Source organism: Trichechus manatus, unplaced genomic scaffold (assembly GCF_000243295.1).
Source record: "Trichechus manatus latirostris isolate Lorelei unplaced genomic scaffold, TriManLat1.0 scaffold00016, whole genome shotgun sequence".
Taxonomy (NCBI): Eukaryota; Metazoa; Chordata; class Mammalia; order Sirenia; family Trichechidae; genus Trichechus; species Trichechus manatus.
Genome location: NW_004443952.1, coordinates 15,595,637 through 15,615,532, shown reverse-complemented (window position 1 = coordinate 15,615,532; position 19,896 = coordinate 15,595,637). Strand labels below are relative to the sequence as shown.

General features: G+C 39.0%; 1 protein-coding gene across 2 annotated transcripts in view; it reads left to right on the top strand.

The window, feature by feature from the left end:
* The first annotated feature begins 10,471 nt into the window (after positions 1-10,471).
* TMEM38B (transmembrane protein 38B) overlaps positions 10,472-19,896 on the top strand; it is a 64,078-nt gene continuing 54,653 nt past the window's right edge. The window contains exon 1 of one of the 2 annotated variants that reach the window (XM_004372196.2): positions 10,472-10,673. In XM_004372196.2, coding sequence (XP_004372253.1) covers positions 10,562-10,673 — 112 coding nt within the window. In that variant the 5' untranslated portion in view covers positions 10,472-10,561. The remainder of the gene's footprint in view (positions 10,674-19,896) is intronic. The other variant, XM_023727420.1, reaches the window with a different exon arrangement.

Here is a 19,896-nt window from a genome sequence, read left to right as displayed (position 1 = left end):
CACCACCACATACCTTTCCATCACTTCTGAAAGAGCCTAAATATGCAGAAACTATCAGTTTCTATCAAGAGAAGAAAAGAAAGACGTATTATCTCTCCTTTCGTTACTACCCCCTCCTTTTGTAATAGACTTTATTTTTTAGAGCAGTTTTAGGTTAACAGAAAAACTGCACAAAGTACAGTGAGTTCCCATATACACACTCCTCTCTACACACTGCTTCTCTTATTAACATCTTGTATTCGAGTGGTTAATTTGCTACAATTGATGAACAAATATTGATACATTATTAACCAAAATTCATAGTTTATATTAGAGTTCACATTTTGTGTTGTCCCATCCTATGGGTTTTGACAAATGCATAATGTCATGTATTCACCATTACATTACCACACAGAATAGTTTCAGTGCCCTAAAAATGCCCTGTACTTCTCCATGCCTCCCTGGGCCCCTGGCAACCGCTGATCTGCTTACTGTCTCAATAAAACCAGTCGTCAAGTTGATTCCAACTCAGGGTGACCCCATATGTGTCAGAGTAGAACCATGTTCCACAGGGTCTTCAATGGCTGATTTTTTGGAAGTAGATCACCAAGCTTTTCTTCTGACGTGCCTCTGGGTGGGTTCAAACCGCCAACCTTTCGGTTAGCAGCAGAGCACATTAAACATTTGTACTACCCAGGGACTCTTTACTGTCTCATATAGTAACATTTACCAGAATGTTATATAGCTGGGATTCCTACTTTTTTTTTTTTTTTAAAGCCTCAAGAATAGCCTTATAATATCATAGCCTCAGATCCTGCTTGTGAGGAGTGGAAGGACAGAGAGTTGGAAGATTTCCGATGAGTTTAAATAAACAATTCCTTAACACAGAAATGTTACTCTTGGTCAACATATCATTGATTTAGGATATCTTTTGGTCTGAAAAGATTCCTCTAATAATTTTAAATTAATTTCCTTATATGGTTGAATATTACAGGCCAGTGTCAGATTTCCCTTTGCTAGTAGTTTAATATAGTAAGCTAAACAGTAACAAATATTTAAATCTTAACCTTGGTGTTAATTTTGCTGCTGATGGTTCTCTTTTGCTGGTCTAATGTTGCTTTATTGGATTTTTAGTGCTCTATCCACATTCTTTTACCAAATTTCCATAATGAACTAAGGGCTAGGGGTTAGGGTAGATGTGGGCTGCAGTCTTGGGACCTTGCCAAGGTAACTGTCTTGATCTTATTCAAATCAAATATCAAAGACATACTCCAAGAAAAAGACGACTTCTATATAAAAACTGTAGTGAGATATATGTGTGTATATATATGTATATATATTTAAGATCTAGAAGATATTCATTGATGCATCTGGCTACCATTAAAAATGATGAACAGAAAGTTCTTATATAAGGTTAAATACTTTTATAAGTCCTTTCAGTATTCATTATTATCATGCTAGAAAATATATGACTGAGTTCATTCTGGTAGTTTTTTCCCTTTGTCTTTTATAGACCCCAAAGCCAGAACCCAGTTGATTCTTTGATGTGGAATATGATGTGAATAGTCCTCCCCACCCTGGTATATATACAGCAAAATGCAGTCTCTAAGAGCTGCTACTGTTGAGACAAGCATACTAAAGGCAAAACAAAGAATTAGAAAGGAGTTATATATCAGGGTAGAATAGGCAGGATGCTAAAACCAAATCAAACAGCTTTGAGTGTTTCGCTTAGGATCAGTTTCTAGGGCAGCACAATGGGAATAACCAAATGCAAGTGCAATGTAAGAATCAAAGTTCATGGTCATGTCTGGGGTTCAAGGCAGAGAAAGTTAACACATAGAAAGGTTCAGATGAATGATCAGATCCAGGGATTTGGTATACTGGGGCTTCTTATAAAGACATGGGGCCCCATCTTTGTAACTATCCTTCATTTTTCATAAGGATCTAACTTTCTGGACTGGCTGTGTGACACTAGCTTCCACCATGATGTTCTTTCTCCCAACCTTACTCCAGTTCTCCAGTTCAGAGTGGTGGCTGGTCTTTGGACTTTGTGGGAAGGTGGCAATGAGAGGCCGCCATGTGTTTGAGGTGTTACAGAAGTTGGCAGCCAGTTTTCAGCTTTACTCTTTGACCATTCCCTACCCCTTAATCCCAGTCCACTAAATCCTGCAATTGTTCTGACTCCAATGTTAAAGATGAAGATGCAGGCTTACAGAGTTTTCATAACTATATTCCCTATACAGTGAGTCAACCATCTAACTCTAGAGCCTGTGTGTTCTATGCTACCACTGTGCTGCACTGCCTCCCCAAATGAGAAAGTTTCCCAAACGGACTCGTTCGAAGAAAGTCAAGAATGCAATTTGATATGCTGATAATGGTTGACTAAGCCTTACACAGAGATAGCTGCAGTGGTAGAAAGAACGCCTTTAATATCACAATCTGATGGGCCCTATCTGAAAGATGAGATATGCATTTATTAAGTGGATGAACACTATAAATAACTTGATAGTCCAACCGAAGTAGTAGAGCTAGGAAAAGCTTTATACAGTGTTCTTTAAGCTGGAGTTCCAGCTTCATGAACTGCTTGGAGAAAAAAAAAAAAAAAGGCTTCCATGATTAAATAACTTTGGAAAATTATCCCCGTCTTAGATAGTCATAATGCCTATGAGAAGTTCCGCTTCTAAGTACTCAGCAGGAGTACTTAGGGGAGATTGCTTGTAACAGGATAATAATAAAATTTAAAAAATTCTCTTTAGCTTTTTTTTTTCAGGCTAAGGAAACATTAATTTTTGTAGTGAAACTATAAGAATATCTGGCTTCAGGGATAATAGATAAAATGCTAATATACTTTTACATTTTGAAGATTTTATATTTTACGTGATGTATACCAATTTACAGATATTTAGAAAACATGCAGTGATTGAAGCAGCCCTTGGAATATATATCCCATCCATCCGTATATAATTCCCATTAATTGAACATTGATACATTTCATTCTTCCTTATTCATAGTTCAGCTTTTGTATGCATATGAGGCGATTGAAAATATCATGGCTTGGGTCAGGTGCACCTTAGTCCTCAAAGTGACATTTTTGCTTTTTAACACTTCAACGAGGTCTTTTGCAGCAGATTTGCCCGATGCAATTCATCGTTTGATTTCCTGACTGCTGCTTCCACAGGTGTTGATTGTGGATCCAAGTAAAATGAAATCCTTGACAACTTCAAAATTTTCTCCGTTTATCATGATGTTGCTTATTGGTCCAGTTGTGAGGATTGTTGACTCCTTTGAATTGTGGTGTTGGCGAAGAATATAGAATATACCATGAACTGCCAGAAGAATGAACAAATCTGTCCTGGAAGAAATACAGCCAGAATGCTCCTCAGAAGGGAGGATGCAAGACTTTGTCTCACGTACTTTGGATGTGTTATCATGAGTGAGCAGTCCCTGGAAATGGACGTCATTCTTGGTAAGGTAGAGCAGAGGGTCAGCAAAAAAGAAGACCCTTGATAAGATGGATTGACACAGTGGCTGCTAATATGGGCTCAAACAGCAACAACTGTGAGGACGGCATGGGACCAGACAATGTTTTGTTCTGTTGCACATAGGGTCTCTATGAGTCAGAACCGACTAGACAGCACTTAACAACAAGTTAAAAAAAAAACTTTCAACTGCAGTTAATAAAAGATAGTCTGAGCAGCTTAAGTGAAGTAAGGAATTCACAGAAAGGCTGCCTTTGCATAATCAATAAAACACAGGTAAACATCTTTCTGGTATTCTCTGCTTTTAACCAAGATCCATCTGACATCAGTAATGATATCCCTTGTTCCTCGTCCTCTTCTGAATCTGGCTTGAATTTCTGGTAGTTCCCTGTTGATGTTCTGCTGCAACTGCTTTTGAATGATCTTCAGCAAAATTTTACTTGCGTGTGATATTAATAATATTGTTCGATAATTTCCACATTTAGTTGGATCACCTTTCTTTGGAATGGGCACAAATATGGATCTCTTCCAGTCAGTTGGCCAGGAAGTTGTCTCCCAAATTTCTTGGCATAGACGAATGAGCACCTCCAGCACTGCATCTGTTGTTTGAACATATCAACTGGTAATCTGTCAATTCTTGGAGCCTTGTTTTTCACCAATGCCTTCAGTACAGCTTGACCTTCTTCCTTCAGTACCATCGGTTCTTGATCATATGCTACCTCCTGAAATTGCTGAACATTGACCAATTCTTTTTGGTACAGTGACTCTGTGTATTCCTTCCTTCTTCTTTTGATGCTTCCTGTGTTGTTCAATATTTTGGTCATGGAATCTTTTAATATTGCAACTTGAGGCTTGAATTTTTCCTTCATTTCTTTCATCTTGAGAAATGCCAAGCGTGTTCTTTCCTTTTTGGTGCTCTAACTCCAGGTCTTTGTACATTTCATTATAATACTTTGTCTTCTCAATCTTCCCTTTGAAATCTTCTGTTCACCTCTTTTATGTCATCATTTCTTCCATTCGCTTTAGCTACTCTACATTCAAGAGCAAGTTTTAGAGTCTCTTCTGACATCCATGTTAGTCTTTTCTTTCCTTCCTGTTTTTCTAATAACCTTTTGCTTTCTTTATGTAGGATATCCTTGATGTCATCCAACAATTCATCTGGTCTTCAGTCATTCATGTTCAATGTTTCGAATGTATTCTTGAGATGGTCTCCAAATTCAGCTGGGATATACTCAAGGTCGTATTTTGGTTCTCATGGACTTGTTTCAATTTTCTTCAGCTTCAGCTTGAACTTGCGTATGAGCAATTGATGGTCTGTTCCACAGTTGGCCCCTGGCCTTGTTCTGACTGATGATATTGAGCTTTTCCATTATCTCTCTTCACAGATGTAGTCAATTTCATTCTTGTGTATTCCATCCAGCGAGGTCCACATTATAGTCACCATTTATGTTGTTTAAAAAAGGTATTTGCCATGAATAAGTCATTGGTTTTGCAAAATTCTATCATGCGATCTCTGGCATCTTTTCTATCACCAAGGCCATATTTTCCAACAATAGATCCTTCTTTGTTTCCAACTTTCACATGCCAGTCACTAGTAATTATCAATGCTTCCTGATCGAATGTTTGATCGATTTCAGACTGCAGAAGTTAGTAAAAATCTTCAGTTTCCTTACCTTTGGCATTAGTGGTTGGTGCATAAATTTGACTGATAATTGTATTAATTGGCCTACCTTGTAGGCATATGGATATTACCCTATCACTGACAGCATTGTACTTCAGGATAGATCTTGAAATGTTCTTTTTGACAATGAATGTGATGCCATTCCTCTTCAATTTGTCATTCCTGGCATAGTAGACGATATGATTGTCCAATTCAAAATGGCCAATACTAGTCCATTTCAGTTCACTAACGCCTAGGATATTGATCTTTATGTGCTCCATTTCATTTTTGATAACTTTCAATTTTCCTAGATTCATACTTCGTACATTTCACATTCTGATTATTATTGAAAGTTTGTAGTTGTTTCTTCCCATTTTGATTCATGCCACATTAGCAAGTGAAGGTCCCGGAAGCTTGACTCCACCCACATCATCAAGGTCAATTCACTTTGAGAAAGCAGCTCTTCCCCAGTCATATTTTGAATGCCTTCCAACCCGAGGGACTCATCTTCTGGTACTATATCAGACAATTGTTCTGCTGCTATTCGTAAGGTTTTCACTGGCCAGTTTTTCAGAAGCAGACTGCCAGTTCCTTCTTCCTAGTCTCTCTTAGTCTGAAAGCTCTACTGAAACCTGTCTGCCATGGGTGACCTGCTGGTATTTGAAATACCACTGGCATAGCTTCCAGTATTACAGCAACACTCAAGCCACCACAGTATGACAAACTGACAGATGAGCAGTGTCTAAAAGTTGAGTGTATACTTGACTTAGTTTACCACTTAAATCTTATGCACCAGCATCTCACTGTACTGATTGAATTCACTGGGTATTTTGAGGGCAATTGGTACCCTCTAGTTAATTTTCCTTCATGATGCTGAACATTAAAAAGGTTGCATTCAATTAAATATGCTTTGTCTTAAATGTCACATTTTATTACAATGTAATTTGATGCAGTGTCGTTATTAAAACGACTTTAGAATGAAAATGCCTAACCAGAACACTAAAGCTTAGAAGGGCAATTGGTCCTTTTATGTGAAACTTCATAATCATGGACTCTTTATGGCCCTTTTACAAATAGTTATTGATTTCCCAAAGTGAAGGGTATGACACTCAGTGGATAAAAAGCAGTACTGCAAGGAAGAAACAGCTAGGATTACGTTTTTGACACTGGGTGTCAGGACATTGCCAACTTGAGCCCGCTAAGACTTAGAAGGGTTACTGTGAGTTGTTCTAGAATTAACCTGATGATTAATATCAGTGACATGACCATGATGTTTGTATTAATAGAGATACATACTGCTAAAAAAAGTATTTATTTGTAACAGTGGTTCTGAACCAGGGGTGATTTTGTGCTCCCAGGAGACATTTGGCAATGCCTAAGACGTTCTCTGGGGATTATCACAACTAGGGGTGGTGGTGGTGGTGTGCTACTGGCATTTAGTAGATAGAGGCTAGGGATGCTGCTACAATGCACAGGACAGCCCCCCACAACAAAAATTATTTGACCCAGAATGTCAATAATGTTACTATTGAGAAATCTGGTTTATAGAAATTAGTGTCACGTTTTTTGAAATAAAAAATCCTTCCAATATGTTTAGTCAAAACTCTTGTTCAGATGTCAATACAATTAGACCAATTTCAGTTTTTAATAGATAATCTATATTTTACAATTTGGATCCATTTTACCTGCCATAATTATTTAACTTTGTAAACAGTTTTCAAGAATCAGGAAAAGTCTGAATTTTCACACGTAATTTGCCCAAGTCTTGCCTTTCCTTCTTATCAGTTCAAAGCCTCCCTCCTTCCATTCCCCATTTCCTTCTATTAAGTCCCATTTCATTAGGCTAAATAACCCAGTCATGGGCCAGAAGCCAATACAGTGAGCACATTTAAAATTTAGATAGAACTTGTCTTTTTGTGAGATTACTATTTCACTTCCCTTAAATCTTTTTTTTTTTTAAATTTCTTTAGGCCTAGGTAGATGGGACCAAGCTTATCCTTACAGTTTTGAAATGAAACAAATTTCAGATTACTAAATCTGAGGTTATTAATTTCTTACTGTCAGAATTAATCTGTGTAGGTAAGTAAAATGCTTGAGTTATCTTCTTTACAAAAAAAAAACGAAAAAAATCGCTGATGCTTTTCAATGTTGCCCTCTTGGTGTTAATAATGAATTACCTATACCCAAGAATGATACTGATATAGGCATACAGTTTACAGACGTTATAAAGATTACTTCATGTTTAAGTGTATTTTTTTTAAGTTAAAGGGTGATACACATTTTTTCTTTTTTGTGTGTGAAATTTAAGGCTATTATAATGTGAAATGGTAAGAGTAGTGATAGTTTCCTCAGAACCTGCCTAACTTTAGTGGGGATAATGCAAATCAAGATGAGCCCAAGGCTGATCTGTATGAGGTGGAGGTCAGACATACCTCCACTCTCCAACCCTTTTACCAATTCTGACACCAGCCATCCCTCCCATGACACTCTCTGCTTCTAGGTTCGATAATCCGTTACAATGGACACACAGAACTCACAGACAATACTTACAGTTAAGTAGTTTCTTAAGGAACAGGGTACAACTTGGACTTAGGATCAACAGGCTACAACTCAGGATCAGGCTCAGGAAGCATGTAGGCAAAGTCTTCCTTCTTCAGTACAGGATAGCTCTCTCAGTTCCTTTAGACCATGTAGGCCTCCTCTCAGTCCCCTCAGGACAGGCGTCCTCTTGGCCCTGAGGACAGTCTCTTGTTTGCTCTGCTGTCTGTCACCACCGTCTCTGCCACAGGGCCCCTTCCTGGCCTGTCCCCACTGGCTCTGCCACTGGGCCCCTTCTGGGTCTCTTGTTATCTTCCGTATAACAGCCCTTTTAGAAGTTTCCTTGCCTGCTCTCTATTTCTTCTTTCTTCCTTCTGCTTCTCTTCCTGCTCCTGCCTGCTAAACCTCTGTGGAGCTGGCTGCTTATATACACAACTCCTTGTCAATTTCAAGGCATGGCCCCTCTCAGTGAGGCCACAGACTGACTAATCTCATCTCCGTTAGCCACAGACACTTTGTTTGCATAGTAGTCACTTTATTTGCATAGTCTATTGACCAATACCTGCAAGGTGCATACCAATCACACGGCAGGCTACAGCCCAGGGCAAGACTGAAAGTATCAAACCAAGTTGTTCAGGGTTCACCCAGGAAATATAACAAACCCAGTGGGGTAGAAAACTAGGGCAAAGGTAACTCCTCAGGTCTTAAGGGCAAAATCTCTCAAGTTGTTTGTCTGAAGAACCAAGGCAAAAGGCCACATAAAGGAACTCATTTCACCATACCAAATTTTGCCCCTAAATTCACAAAGCAAAGATTCCAGAGATAAGGAAATGTATAAAAAGTATGGAATGAACTGACTCAGCCATGAAAGTATAAATAATTATAGATGTTTCTCTTTTTCTTTAGTTTTGCTAGAGGGCAAAAGCCTTTTCTCTATAGGAAGTGTTTGCTTAGAAAATCACATATGAAAAATATTTTAGCAAAATACAAAATACCAAGAATATACAAAACAGCAAGAAAAACCCAAAGCCTTATTGTTTCTTGAGTAGTAACAGAACATGTAGAAATTTATTACAATTTTCTCACATTTGTTCAACACTCAAGTGTTGATGGCAATACCTCTGACATCCAGCAAAATTCCTGTTACATTATAGGCATGCAAAAAACAGTCGTTGAATGAATTAAAATTAATGAATAAATATTCAGATAAAAATCAATGTAAATCTCACTTTACAGTGCATACTCCCATGTAGCTCTAGGAGCTCATCATGTATTTCCAATTTCCAGGTGCCAGCATGATCTGATGATGCATCACATAGAAATGTGCCAGACTAAACTTTTGTACTTACCTAAACCTGTTTTCTCTTTGTTTCCTATTTCTCTGAATGCAGCTATAATCATCCTTCTCATCCATTTCCCATTTTCTTCTTTGATGACTATGGCTCCCTTTCCCACATTAACAGGTTTAATTGGCCTTCAGCCTATTCTGCTTCTACCAAGTCGTTCCCCACCTGGGTCCTGTCCCCTGCTTCTATTGCCCTCATTTCCCACTACCTTGGGTTTGGAGGAGTGAATACCCTCTGATTTTCCCTGCCTCTAGTCTTTTCTGAAGGTCCCTGGGTGTCAAAAATGGTTTGCTCTCGGCTACTATCCTAAAGGTTGACGGTTCAAAAGTTCTACTCTGTAATGCATAGGGTCACCGTGAGTTGGAACTGACTCTATGGCAATGGGTTTGGTTTTTTTTTAAAAGTCTTTTTTCACCAATGTGTTCCAAAGCCTGCTGCTTAATTGACTCCTCCCTGCTACCTACCCCTAAAAACAAAAACAAAAACAAAAACAAAAACAAAAAAACCAACAACAAAACAGCTTAGCATAATGGTTAAGAGAATGAATTCTGGCTCTGATATGCCTGAGCATAATGTAGTAATCAAGAGCTTAAAACTCTGGAGCCAAACCACCCGTTTTATATCCTGGTTCTACCACTTTCCGGCTGGGTTGCCTTGGATGTTACTTAACCTCACTGTGCCTCAGCTTACTCATCTATAACATGGGGATAATAATAGTACCTACCTCACAGGGCATTAAATGAGTTAACCCTTGTATTTAGAACAGTGCCTGGCACATACTAAGTGCTATATTAGTATTTGCTTGCGTTAAAAAAAAAAAAAGGATTTCTCTGCTCAAAAGCCTTCAATTGCACCGCGCTAGCTACAATATAAAGACTTAAGAGTCTTAGCTATTTTTCCAACCTCATTTCTCATTTTCTAGCTAAAACATCTCCCTCCATCTCTGCACATTCAGAGCTCACTTAGCTCTTAAAGTTCAATTTACATGTCATTTCACTTCCCTGAAATAATCTTCTTTAAATTTCCCTCGCACTTCTCAGTACCTGTTTTCTACAAATTACTTGTGTGTGTGTGTGCGCGGGTATGTATCTTTCTTGAGGGCAGGATATTACTGTATTCTTTTCATCTCCAGTAAGTCACAGTGTGACATGCACACTATGGTTGCTCAATAAATGTGTGGTGAATAACATCAGTTTGCAGAAATAAATCTGACTCCGAGCGTCTCTCCTTCAGGGATATGTTTTACTCATCTGCCCACTCTTCCCGAGTCTGGCACAGCACTCAGCCAGGACAAAATGCTAGCTCCTTATTAGCAGATCTAGAGCCAGCCGCCGTGGGAACACGAGGAACCTTCTCATCCCGCCCACCCGCCAACCGCCTCACAGTCTATGGCTTCGGGACACGCGGCCCCGCCCCTCCTCTCTGCGCGCCGGTCCTGGTGCCAGGGCGCACGCGCAGAATTCGAGACCGCGCGGGAGCGCGCGCGGCCGCGGCTGTCCCCTCCCCCCTTCGTTACCGCGCACGCCGGGAACCGGCCGCTGCCACGGTCGGTCGTAGTCATGGAGTCTCCGTGGGATGAGCTGACTCTTGCCTTTTCCCGCACGTCCATGTTCCCCTTTTTTGACATCGCCCACTATCTGGTGTCCCTGATGGCGATGAAGCGTCAGCCGGGTGAGTGCGGGGCGCCACGGACCGGCTCCTTCAGCGTCGCCCTCACGCCGAGGACGGCCTGAGCAGGGGTGGGCGACCGAGCAGCGGCTGCCCAAGACAGATCTGGTAATCGAGTTGGAAGGGCGCCAAGAGTCCACTCGTCCGACCCCTGGAGTACAGATGGGGAACTGAGGCCGGGAAGGGAGGAGGCGCCGCTACTCGTTGAGGGACTCCCAAGGGCAGGTGCTAGGGAAGCCGCTGCCGCATTTCCGATCCACTGTACTGCCGGTGCCCACCTACGATTTTTGCGGCCTCCTGTGTTACCACCACTTTCTTGGAAAGTATTTACAGTCACCTGAGAGTAAAGCTTCCAGAGACAGCAAGTCCCTGATTTAGTCACTTGGAGTAATGAGTAGTTCTGGATTACAAACTCTGTGCTGTAGGGTCGCTATGAGTCGGAATCGACTCCACGGCACACAACAACTGTCCAGTTAGGAAAGTTGTATAAACACTTAAACAAAAAGGCACGAGTTGACACACTAATATTCCCCGTAAGGCAGTGTTCTACCACCCTGCTTAGCATGTTAGACAAAAATGATTGTTGAAAACCGAATGGGTTCCTATTTTCAGTCATTTGAGTAACATTATGCAAGTAAGTCATTTGGCATGTAGTTTCACCTTACCAGCAGCTCCGTGGGAGAAAGATGGGATGGTCTGCTTCCGTAAAGATTTATAGCCTTGGAAACCCTATGGGACAGTTCTGGTAGAGTGTCCTGTAGGGTCACTATGAGTCAGAATTCAACTTGATGGCAGTGGATTTGGTTTTATGTTAACCTTGCCCAAAGAATTTGTTCCTGAGAGATAATCTCTTAAAAAAAAAAAAAAAAAACCTAGGAATGTGAGGGTCTTTGATTAGAACTCCAGTTAACCGGTTAGTTGAGGTGATGAGTTAACTCTGGGGTGGGGACTGACCAGGCCAGAAAGACCCACCATGTAATGCCTCCTGATCATTTCGTGATACCTACTGACCTCAGGAGAGGGCTGGAGTTTGTATTATGTAATGAGACCCACCTCCCGCCCCAATAAAAGCTCTCAATATGGAAGCTCCATGGGCTTCCTGGTTGGTGAAAGACATCAATGCAAGTGAGAGGATAACGTGTCTCTTGGGACATGGAGTCTTCATGTTGGCAGCCCTCTAAAACCTCACCCTGTGTGTCTTTTCTTTATTCTGATCCTGATTTGTATCCTTTTTAATAAAGCTGTAATCATAAGCATAGCACTTTCCATGAGCTCTGTGAGTTGTTCCAGTGAATTATCGAGCCCAAAGAAAAAGTGGGAGTCAGCAGATCAGAAGTGAGGGAGCCCAGGGGATGCCCTCAAGCTTGGGGCTGGCATCCTTAGAGGGCAGAGGGAACCCCAAATTTGTAGCCAGGAGATCAGAAGTGAGGGAGCCCAGAGAGTGCCCCTGAGCTAGTGGCTGTCATCCTGAAGGGTTCATGAGAAAACCCTGAATTGTAGCCAGCATGTCAGAAGTCAGGGGAGTCCCAGGGACTCTGAAACTTTCAGCTGGCATCTGCAGTCCTGGACTAACTTGGCAAGATCTGACCTAGCTCCAGGTAGTTACAGTCAGAGAAAGAAGTGTTGCATGGGCAGCTGGTGTCAGAACTGAACAGAGAAGTGGAAAGTGGGGATTTGTTATAGCTTCATAGTTGATGTCAGGAAAAAATGGATATTTGATATTTATACATGCAGATACAATTTACAAACAATATATTTACACTTTCTGATGTAAAGTTCTATGGGTTTTTACAAACATATGTAGTCATGTAACTACCACCACAGTCAAGCTATAGAATAGTTTCATCACCTACCCAAAATTCTCTTATGCCTATTGTAGTCAGCCCTACTAGTTCCCAGTTTTATACTTGCCTATTTCTTTATATTAAAATCTTTCTGTTAAAATAAATGATGTAATTTTTGCTTCGTAGTTGGACTCTGACTGGGATAGAAACCTAAGAGTGGGGTTTGACTTCCCAAAATATCTAAAGCACTCACTACTTCTTGCTCATTGGGTCCAATAGTATAATGTCATCAGCTTAATGGACCAGTGTGATGTTGTGTGAACTCGCAGTATGATCAAAATCTCTGTGTATTATGTTATGATAGAGAGCAGGAGAGTTGACATAGATTTAAGATGGTGATAGCGTACTGTTAATACTGTCAGGTTAGAGCAAAATGCGTCTGGAGGTTCTTGCAAATACAGAGAAAAAAAGTGTTTGCTTAACAGGTTACAGGGGTTATGTTGATTTGCTCCAGTTAAAATACTATGTCTTGAATACCAGCTGCAATTGGAGTCACAACCTGACTACACTTACGATAATCCACAGTAGTTGTGTCCAAGCTTCATCTGCCTTATCTAGAGGCCAAACAGGCAAATGAGATGTGATAGCAGTCATTACCTTTTCATCTTTTAAGTTTTGCTTTTTTTTTAGTATCTTGGTTGGGAGAGGAAGTTTTAAGGGTTTCTACTTGGCCTTCCTACCACAGTGGTCCTTTCTCCATGGATCAGAGAGCCAATGAGAGGATTGTGCCAGTTGCCAAGTTTGTCTATTCTGGTTATGTGTTAAGGAAAAGAGGAAATAACCAGAGGGTCGGTTTGTGGATCTACTTGGCCCACTATGATTCAAAGTTGACCCAGAACTCCTTGAATTGTATCATAGATAATTTCTAAGTCTCCATTTCTGTGTGATTTTTTAAAAAAATAATTTTGATGACAAAGTATACTCACAGATAAAATAGATTATGTTGTTCATTTTTCTGTTTTTTTTTAGAAGAATTTCGGTTTTATTTTTATTGTAATCATAGCATAAACTCCTAAAACGTATAGTTCTAAAAATTAAATATTTAAAGTCAAACTTCCAACTCTAATAGAATAATTTTAAAATTAAGTAAATGTATTAGAGTAATGTCACAACGTTTTAAAATTTACAAACAGAAGTTCATGATTAGTAGGATTTAAAACAATCTGGCTTCTGGATAAAAAAACATTTTAGGAATATTCTTGATTATTTAATGTTGTAAAAAATCTGAAGAAGCAAATTATTTTACTTAAGCTTTTTAAATTTGATATTTTAACTTTCCTCAAAAGATCTTAAATTTTAAAAATTATGAAGGACTACAGATGTAGGCCCTACTTTGGTTGGCTCTATATTGTGAAATAGGCTCTATCTAACAATGCATTAGCAACATGAAAGTGATAGCTCAGTTGGCATAATTTTTTTCTTACTAGATAGATAAGTTAGATGGAAAGGCATTGCTCTTGTTTTCTAACAAAACTTCCAGCAAGATACTCAGAGGTAAGTGGAAAACAGCACCTAAAAGATATTTCAGTTTATCTATTAATTTTCTCCTGCCTCATTATTCAGAGGATTTGGGAATAAAAACTGGAAACCAAACTCGTTGCCATCAAGTTAATTCTGACTCATAGGAAACCTATAGGACAGAATACAACTATCCTATAGGGTTTCCAAGGCAACTATCCTATAGGGTTTCCAAGGCTATAATCTTTACGGAAGCAGACTGCCGCATCTTTCTCCTAAGGAGTGGCTGGTGGGTTCCAATCACCGGCCTTTCAGTTAGCAGCCGAGTGCTTTACCACTGAGCTACCAGTTTAGGAATAACTGACATTTAATTTAAAAAAAATTTTTAAAAATTTACGTTCATGTTGTTGTTGAGAATATACACAGCAAAACATACACCAATTCAACAGTTTCTATGTGTACCATTTAGTGACATTAATTACATTCTTCGAGTTGTGCAACCATTCTCACCCTCCTTTTCTGGCTTGCTCCTCCGCCATTAACATAAATTCACTGCCCACTAAGGTTTCTGTCTAATCTTTTGAGTTACTGTTGTCAGTCTGATCCCCTATAGATATTTCTTAAAACAGTATAATGCTCAAGGCAGACATTTTTTTTACTAAAAATGTTAAGCTAAACTATTGTTTGGTTTTAAGAAGACTTCAGGGGATTTTTTTTTTTAAATTTTATTGTGCTTTAGGTGAAAGTTTAACAGTGCAAATTAGTTTCTCATTCAAAAATTTATACATAAATTATTTTGTGACATTGGTTGCAATTCTTGCAATGTGTCAGCCCCCTCCCCCGTTCCACCCCTGGTTCCTGTGTCCATTTGTCCAGTTTTCCTGTCCTTTCCTACCTTCTTGTCTTTGCTTTTGGGCAGTTTTTGCTCATTTGGTCTCATATGCTTGATTGGACGAAGAAGCACATTCCTTATATATGTTACTGTTTGTTTTATAGGCCTGTCTAAACTTTGGCTGAAAGGTGGACTTTGGGAGTGGCTTTAGTTCTGAGTTAGCAGGGTGTCCGGAGGCCACAGTCTCTAGGGTTCCTCCAGTCTCTGTCAAACCAGTAAGTCTGGTCTTTTTTTGTGAATTTGAATTTTGTTCTACATTTTTCTCCCACCCTGTCTGGGATCCTCTATTGTGATCCCTCATTTTTCTCAATTTTAAGAAGATAAATCTATAAATGGGAAAGAGGAAGGGAAAAGTATAACAGTATGCAATTTTCAAATACGTAACACTGAAGGTGAGTCTTTAAGGCTGGAACATTCCCATGCTTCTTTCCAGAGGTTATATCAACTAGTAGCAAGCTGAATGTTAACTATTTTGAAAATAGCTACAGTGCAACTAGTTCTTGAAAACACAGTAGAACTAAAATAGATTGAGTACAGCCAAATAAAGAAGTCATGTATGTAGTACATTAAAAATATTATTCCAAGTTCTGTTAAAACCTCAAGTTAATAAAACTATTTTAAGATAATTTAATGATTCAGTTTGGGCAGGGTTGTGGGATTATTTTGTAGATGTGATTTTAACTGAATTTATGATGAGTAGAGTATAATTTTCATTTTATTTTTAAGCTTTCATTCTATAATGAAAATATTTTGACATTAAAGTCCATCTTAACCCAAAGTGGCACAGAATTTTTTTTTCTTTTAAATGTCAGTATGTCAAAAATAAAATAATGTATCTTAAGTAAGGATCTCTTACAGTCGGTTGGCCAGGTAGCTGTCTTCCAAATTTTTTGGCATAGATGAGTGAGCACTTCCAGTGCTGCATCCATTTGTTGAAACATCTCAATTGGTATTCCATCAATTCCTGAAGCCTTGTTTTTCGCCAGTGCCTTCAGTGCAGCTTGGACTTCTTCCTTCAGTACCATTGGGTTCCTGATCATATGCTACCTCCTGAAATGGTTGAATGTTGACCAATTCTTTTTGATATATAGTGACTCTGTATATTCCTTCCATCTTCTTTTGATGCTTCCGGGATCTTTCAGTATTTTACCCATAGAATCCTTCATAATTGGAGCTCGAGGCTTGAATTTTTTATTCAGTTCTTTCAGCTTGAGAAGTGCTGAGTGTGTTCTTCCCATTTGGTTTTCTATCTCCAGGTCTTTGCACGTGTCATTGTAATAATTTACTTTTTCTTCTCGAGCCACCCTTTGAATCTTTCATTCAGCTCTTTTACTTCATCATGTCTTCTGTTCACTTTAGCTGCTTGACGTTCAAGGGCAACTTTCAGAGGGTCTTCTGACATCCATTTTGGTCTTTTCTGTCTTTTTAATGACGTCTTGCTTTCTTCATGTATAATGTCCTTGATGTCATTCCACAACTCGTCTTGTCTTTGGTCATATTTATGCCTATTCCAAAGAAAGGTGATCCTCAGTCATATTTATGCCTCTTCCAAAGAAAAGTGATCCAACCGAATGCAGAAGTTATTGAACAATATCATTAACGTCACCCGAAAGTAAAATTTTGCTGAAGATCATTCAAAAGCAGCTGCAGCAGTACATCAACAGGAAACTGCCAGAAATTCAAGCTGGACTCAGAAGAGGATGTGGAACAAGGTATATCATTGCTGATGTCAGATGGATCCTGGCTGAAGCAGAGAATACCAGAAAGATGTTTACCTGTGTTTTATTGACTATGCAAAGGCATTCGACTGTGTGGATCATAACAAATTATGGATAACATTGAGAAGAATAGGAATTACAGAACACTGAATTGTGCTCCTGAGGAACCTGTACATAGATCAAGAGGCAGTCATTCTAACAGAACAAGGGGATACTGCGTGGCTTAAAGTCAGGAAAGGTGTGCATCAGGGTTGTATCCTTTCACCATACGTATTCAATCTGTATGCTGAGCAAATAATCCGAGAAGCTGGACTATATGAAGAAGAACGGGGTATCAGGATTGGAGGAAGACTCGTTAACAACCTGCGTTATGTAGATGCCACAACTTTGCTTGCTGAAAGTGAAGAGGACTTGAAGCACTTACTGATGAAGACCACGGCCTTCAGTATGGATTACACTTCAATATAAAGAAAACAAAAATTCTCAACAGCTGGGCCAGTAAGCAACATCATGATAAATGGAGAAAAGATTGAAGCTGTCAAGGATTTTATTTTACTTGGATCCACAGTCAGCACCCATGGAAGCAGCAGTCAGGAAATCAAACGATGCATTGCGTTGGGCAAATCTGCTGCAAAAGACCTCTTTAAAGTATTAAAAAGCAAAGATGTTACCTTGAAGACTAAGGTACACCTGACCCAAGCCATGGCGTTTTCAGTCGCGTGTGAAAGCTGGACGATGAATAAGGAAGACCAAAGAAGAATTGATACCTTGGAATAGTGGTGTTGGCGAAGAAAATTGAATATACCATGGAATGCCAAAAGGACGAACAAGTCTGTCTCGGAAGAAGTACAACCAGAATGCTCATTAGAAGCAAGGATGGCGAGACTACATCTCACATACTTTGAACATGTTATTAGGAAGTCCAGACCCTGGAGATGGACATCGTGCTTGGTAAAATAGAGGGTTAGCAAAAAAGAGGAAGACTTTCAATGAGATGGATTGACACAGTGGCTGCAACAATGGGCTCAAGCTTTACAGTGATTGTTGAGATGATGAAGGACCAGACAGAGTTTCGTTTTGTTTTACGTCGGGTTGCTATGAGTTGGAACCGACTGGACAACACCTAACAACAACAACATCTTAAGTAAATAATTTAGCTTATTCTTTAGCTAAAGGAGTATATTATGTTTGTTTTAAAACTGAAAAAAATATAAAGCTCTTGTAGTAATTGTTTTTTTCCTATTGAAAATTTATGTACTCTAAATACAGCTGTTCCAGATTAACTTTCTATATTTTCATAGTTTAACACCACATTAAACTAACTCTGGGACTAGTAAGTCATGGGAGAAAGATGCGGCAGTCTGCTTCTGTAAAGATTAACAGCTTTGGAAACCCTATGGGGCGGTTCTACTCTGTTCTCTATGGTCCCTATGAGTCAGAATTGACTTGATGGTGGTGGGTTTTTTTTTTTTTTAGGTTACTGTATATACAAAGGGACTTAACATGTACAGAACTATAAGGTTGTCCGTACTGTAAAATGTGTTAAAATAGCATGGGCCCTGAGTAAAGCTTATACCAGTTGCTGTCAATTTGATCCCGACTCATGGTGACCCCATGTGTGTCAGAATAGAACTGGGCCCCATAGTGTTCTCAGTGGCTGATTTTTCTGAAGTAGGCTGCCTATACACATATGTATGTAGTTAACAGTATATTTGTATTAGATAATAGTAGTGTCTCATCTTACCTAGGGGTTTGGCTCTGAAGACAGCATGACTGTGTATCATCAAAATAACTCTTGAAAATTCTTAGGGTTAGAGGAAGTTGCTACATCAGATAATGAAATTCTGTCTTTTAATAACTTTCTCATGAGTAATTTTTCTTCCAGGTTGGAGCAAGTCACCATTTCTTGAGTAATCACCAGATTCGTATCACTAAACCCTGGAATCACTTTACTCGACGAGGTGTGTTTACCACAGAAAATTCACATCTGCCAACTCATGTTCTCTCTTGGGCACATTTTATTGTGTGGAATGGTGGACTGCACTATTAACGTTTTTAAACATTTTATCCAAGTTTTTTTTTTTTTTTTGCTGAGCACATATAAACCGCCCGCCCAAAAAAACCCACTGCGATCGAGTTGATTCCAGCTCATAGTGACCCTGTAGGACAGAGTAGAACTGCCCCATAGAGCTTCCAAGGAATAGCTGGTGGATTCAAACTGCCAGCCTTTTGGTTAGCAGCCAATCTCTTAACCACTGTGCCACCGGGGCTCTCTTGAGCACATACAGGTAGTTGAATTCCTATGTTAAATCCAGGTGTGAAGTTATCTTTGTGAAATCACACATATTTGGATAGTTTTTTTATTTGAGTGCTTGTTTCTTTTTACATGAATGGGCATCTCCTTAAGAGGTAGCAACAGTTAAGTTTGGTATGTATTCTTACAGACCTTATTCTACCTTCAAGTGTATGTACCTGTGGAAATGTTTTCCTGTGTTTCCTCTGTAAATGATCTTTTAACATACATATTATTTATATAAATATGATTTTTCTTTGTGCCTGTTTTTCCCCCCACTTAATATGTCTTGAAATTATTCCATGTCAGTTACATGCAAAGCTGTTATATTCTTTTGAATAGGCACATTGTATTCCCAAGATTGGATGTGCCATAATTGGTAAAAACTTGGTTTAATTATACAATTAATATATGAACATATTAGTTTAAGGAATTCAAATAGAAGTAAAAAAAAAATAATTAAGTAAATACAAAACTCTCTTAACTGTCTTCCCTAATCTCAGGTTTCTCTCAAGAGATAACTGTTTAACAGTTTGGCATATTGCAGACCCTATTTTGTGCATTTCATGTATATGTACCTAGAGAAATCCTAGTTTGGGGGTTTTCTCCCATAAGTGATCCCATGCTATTTTTACTGTTTTTTGACATGATTGTGTTTGTTTGTTTGTTGTTTTTACTCAGCATTATGCTTGGAGTTCTTCTAATGTTAATATTGATTGCCCAGACTCTTTTGAATTGCTTCTGCATAATATTCCTTAGTACAGTGATGACGGTTTGTTTGTTACTCTGATGATGGTAATTTGATTTTTTTCATCTTTTTCACAGTGTTATAAACAACACTTTTTTTCTTTTAATTTTTTTTATTGTACTTTAGATGAAGGTTTACAGAACAAATAATTTCTCATTAAACAGTCAGTACACATATTGTTTTATGACATTGATTAACAACCCCACGAGATGTCAACCCTCTCCCTTCTTGACCTTGGAGGACCTTTTTTTTTTGACACATGATGTATTTTTA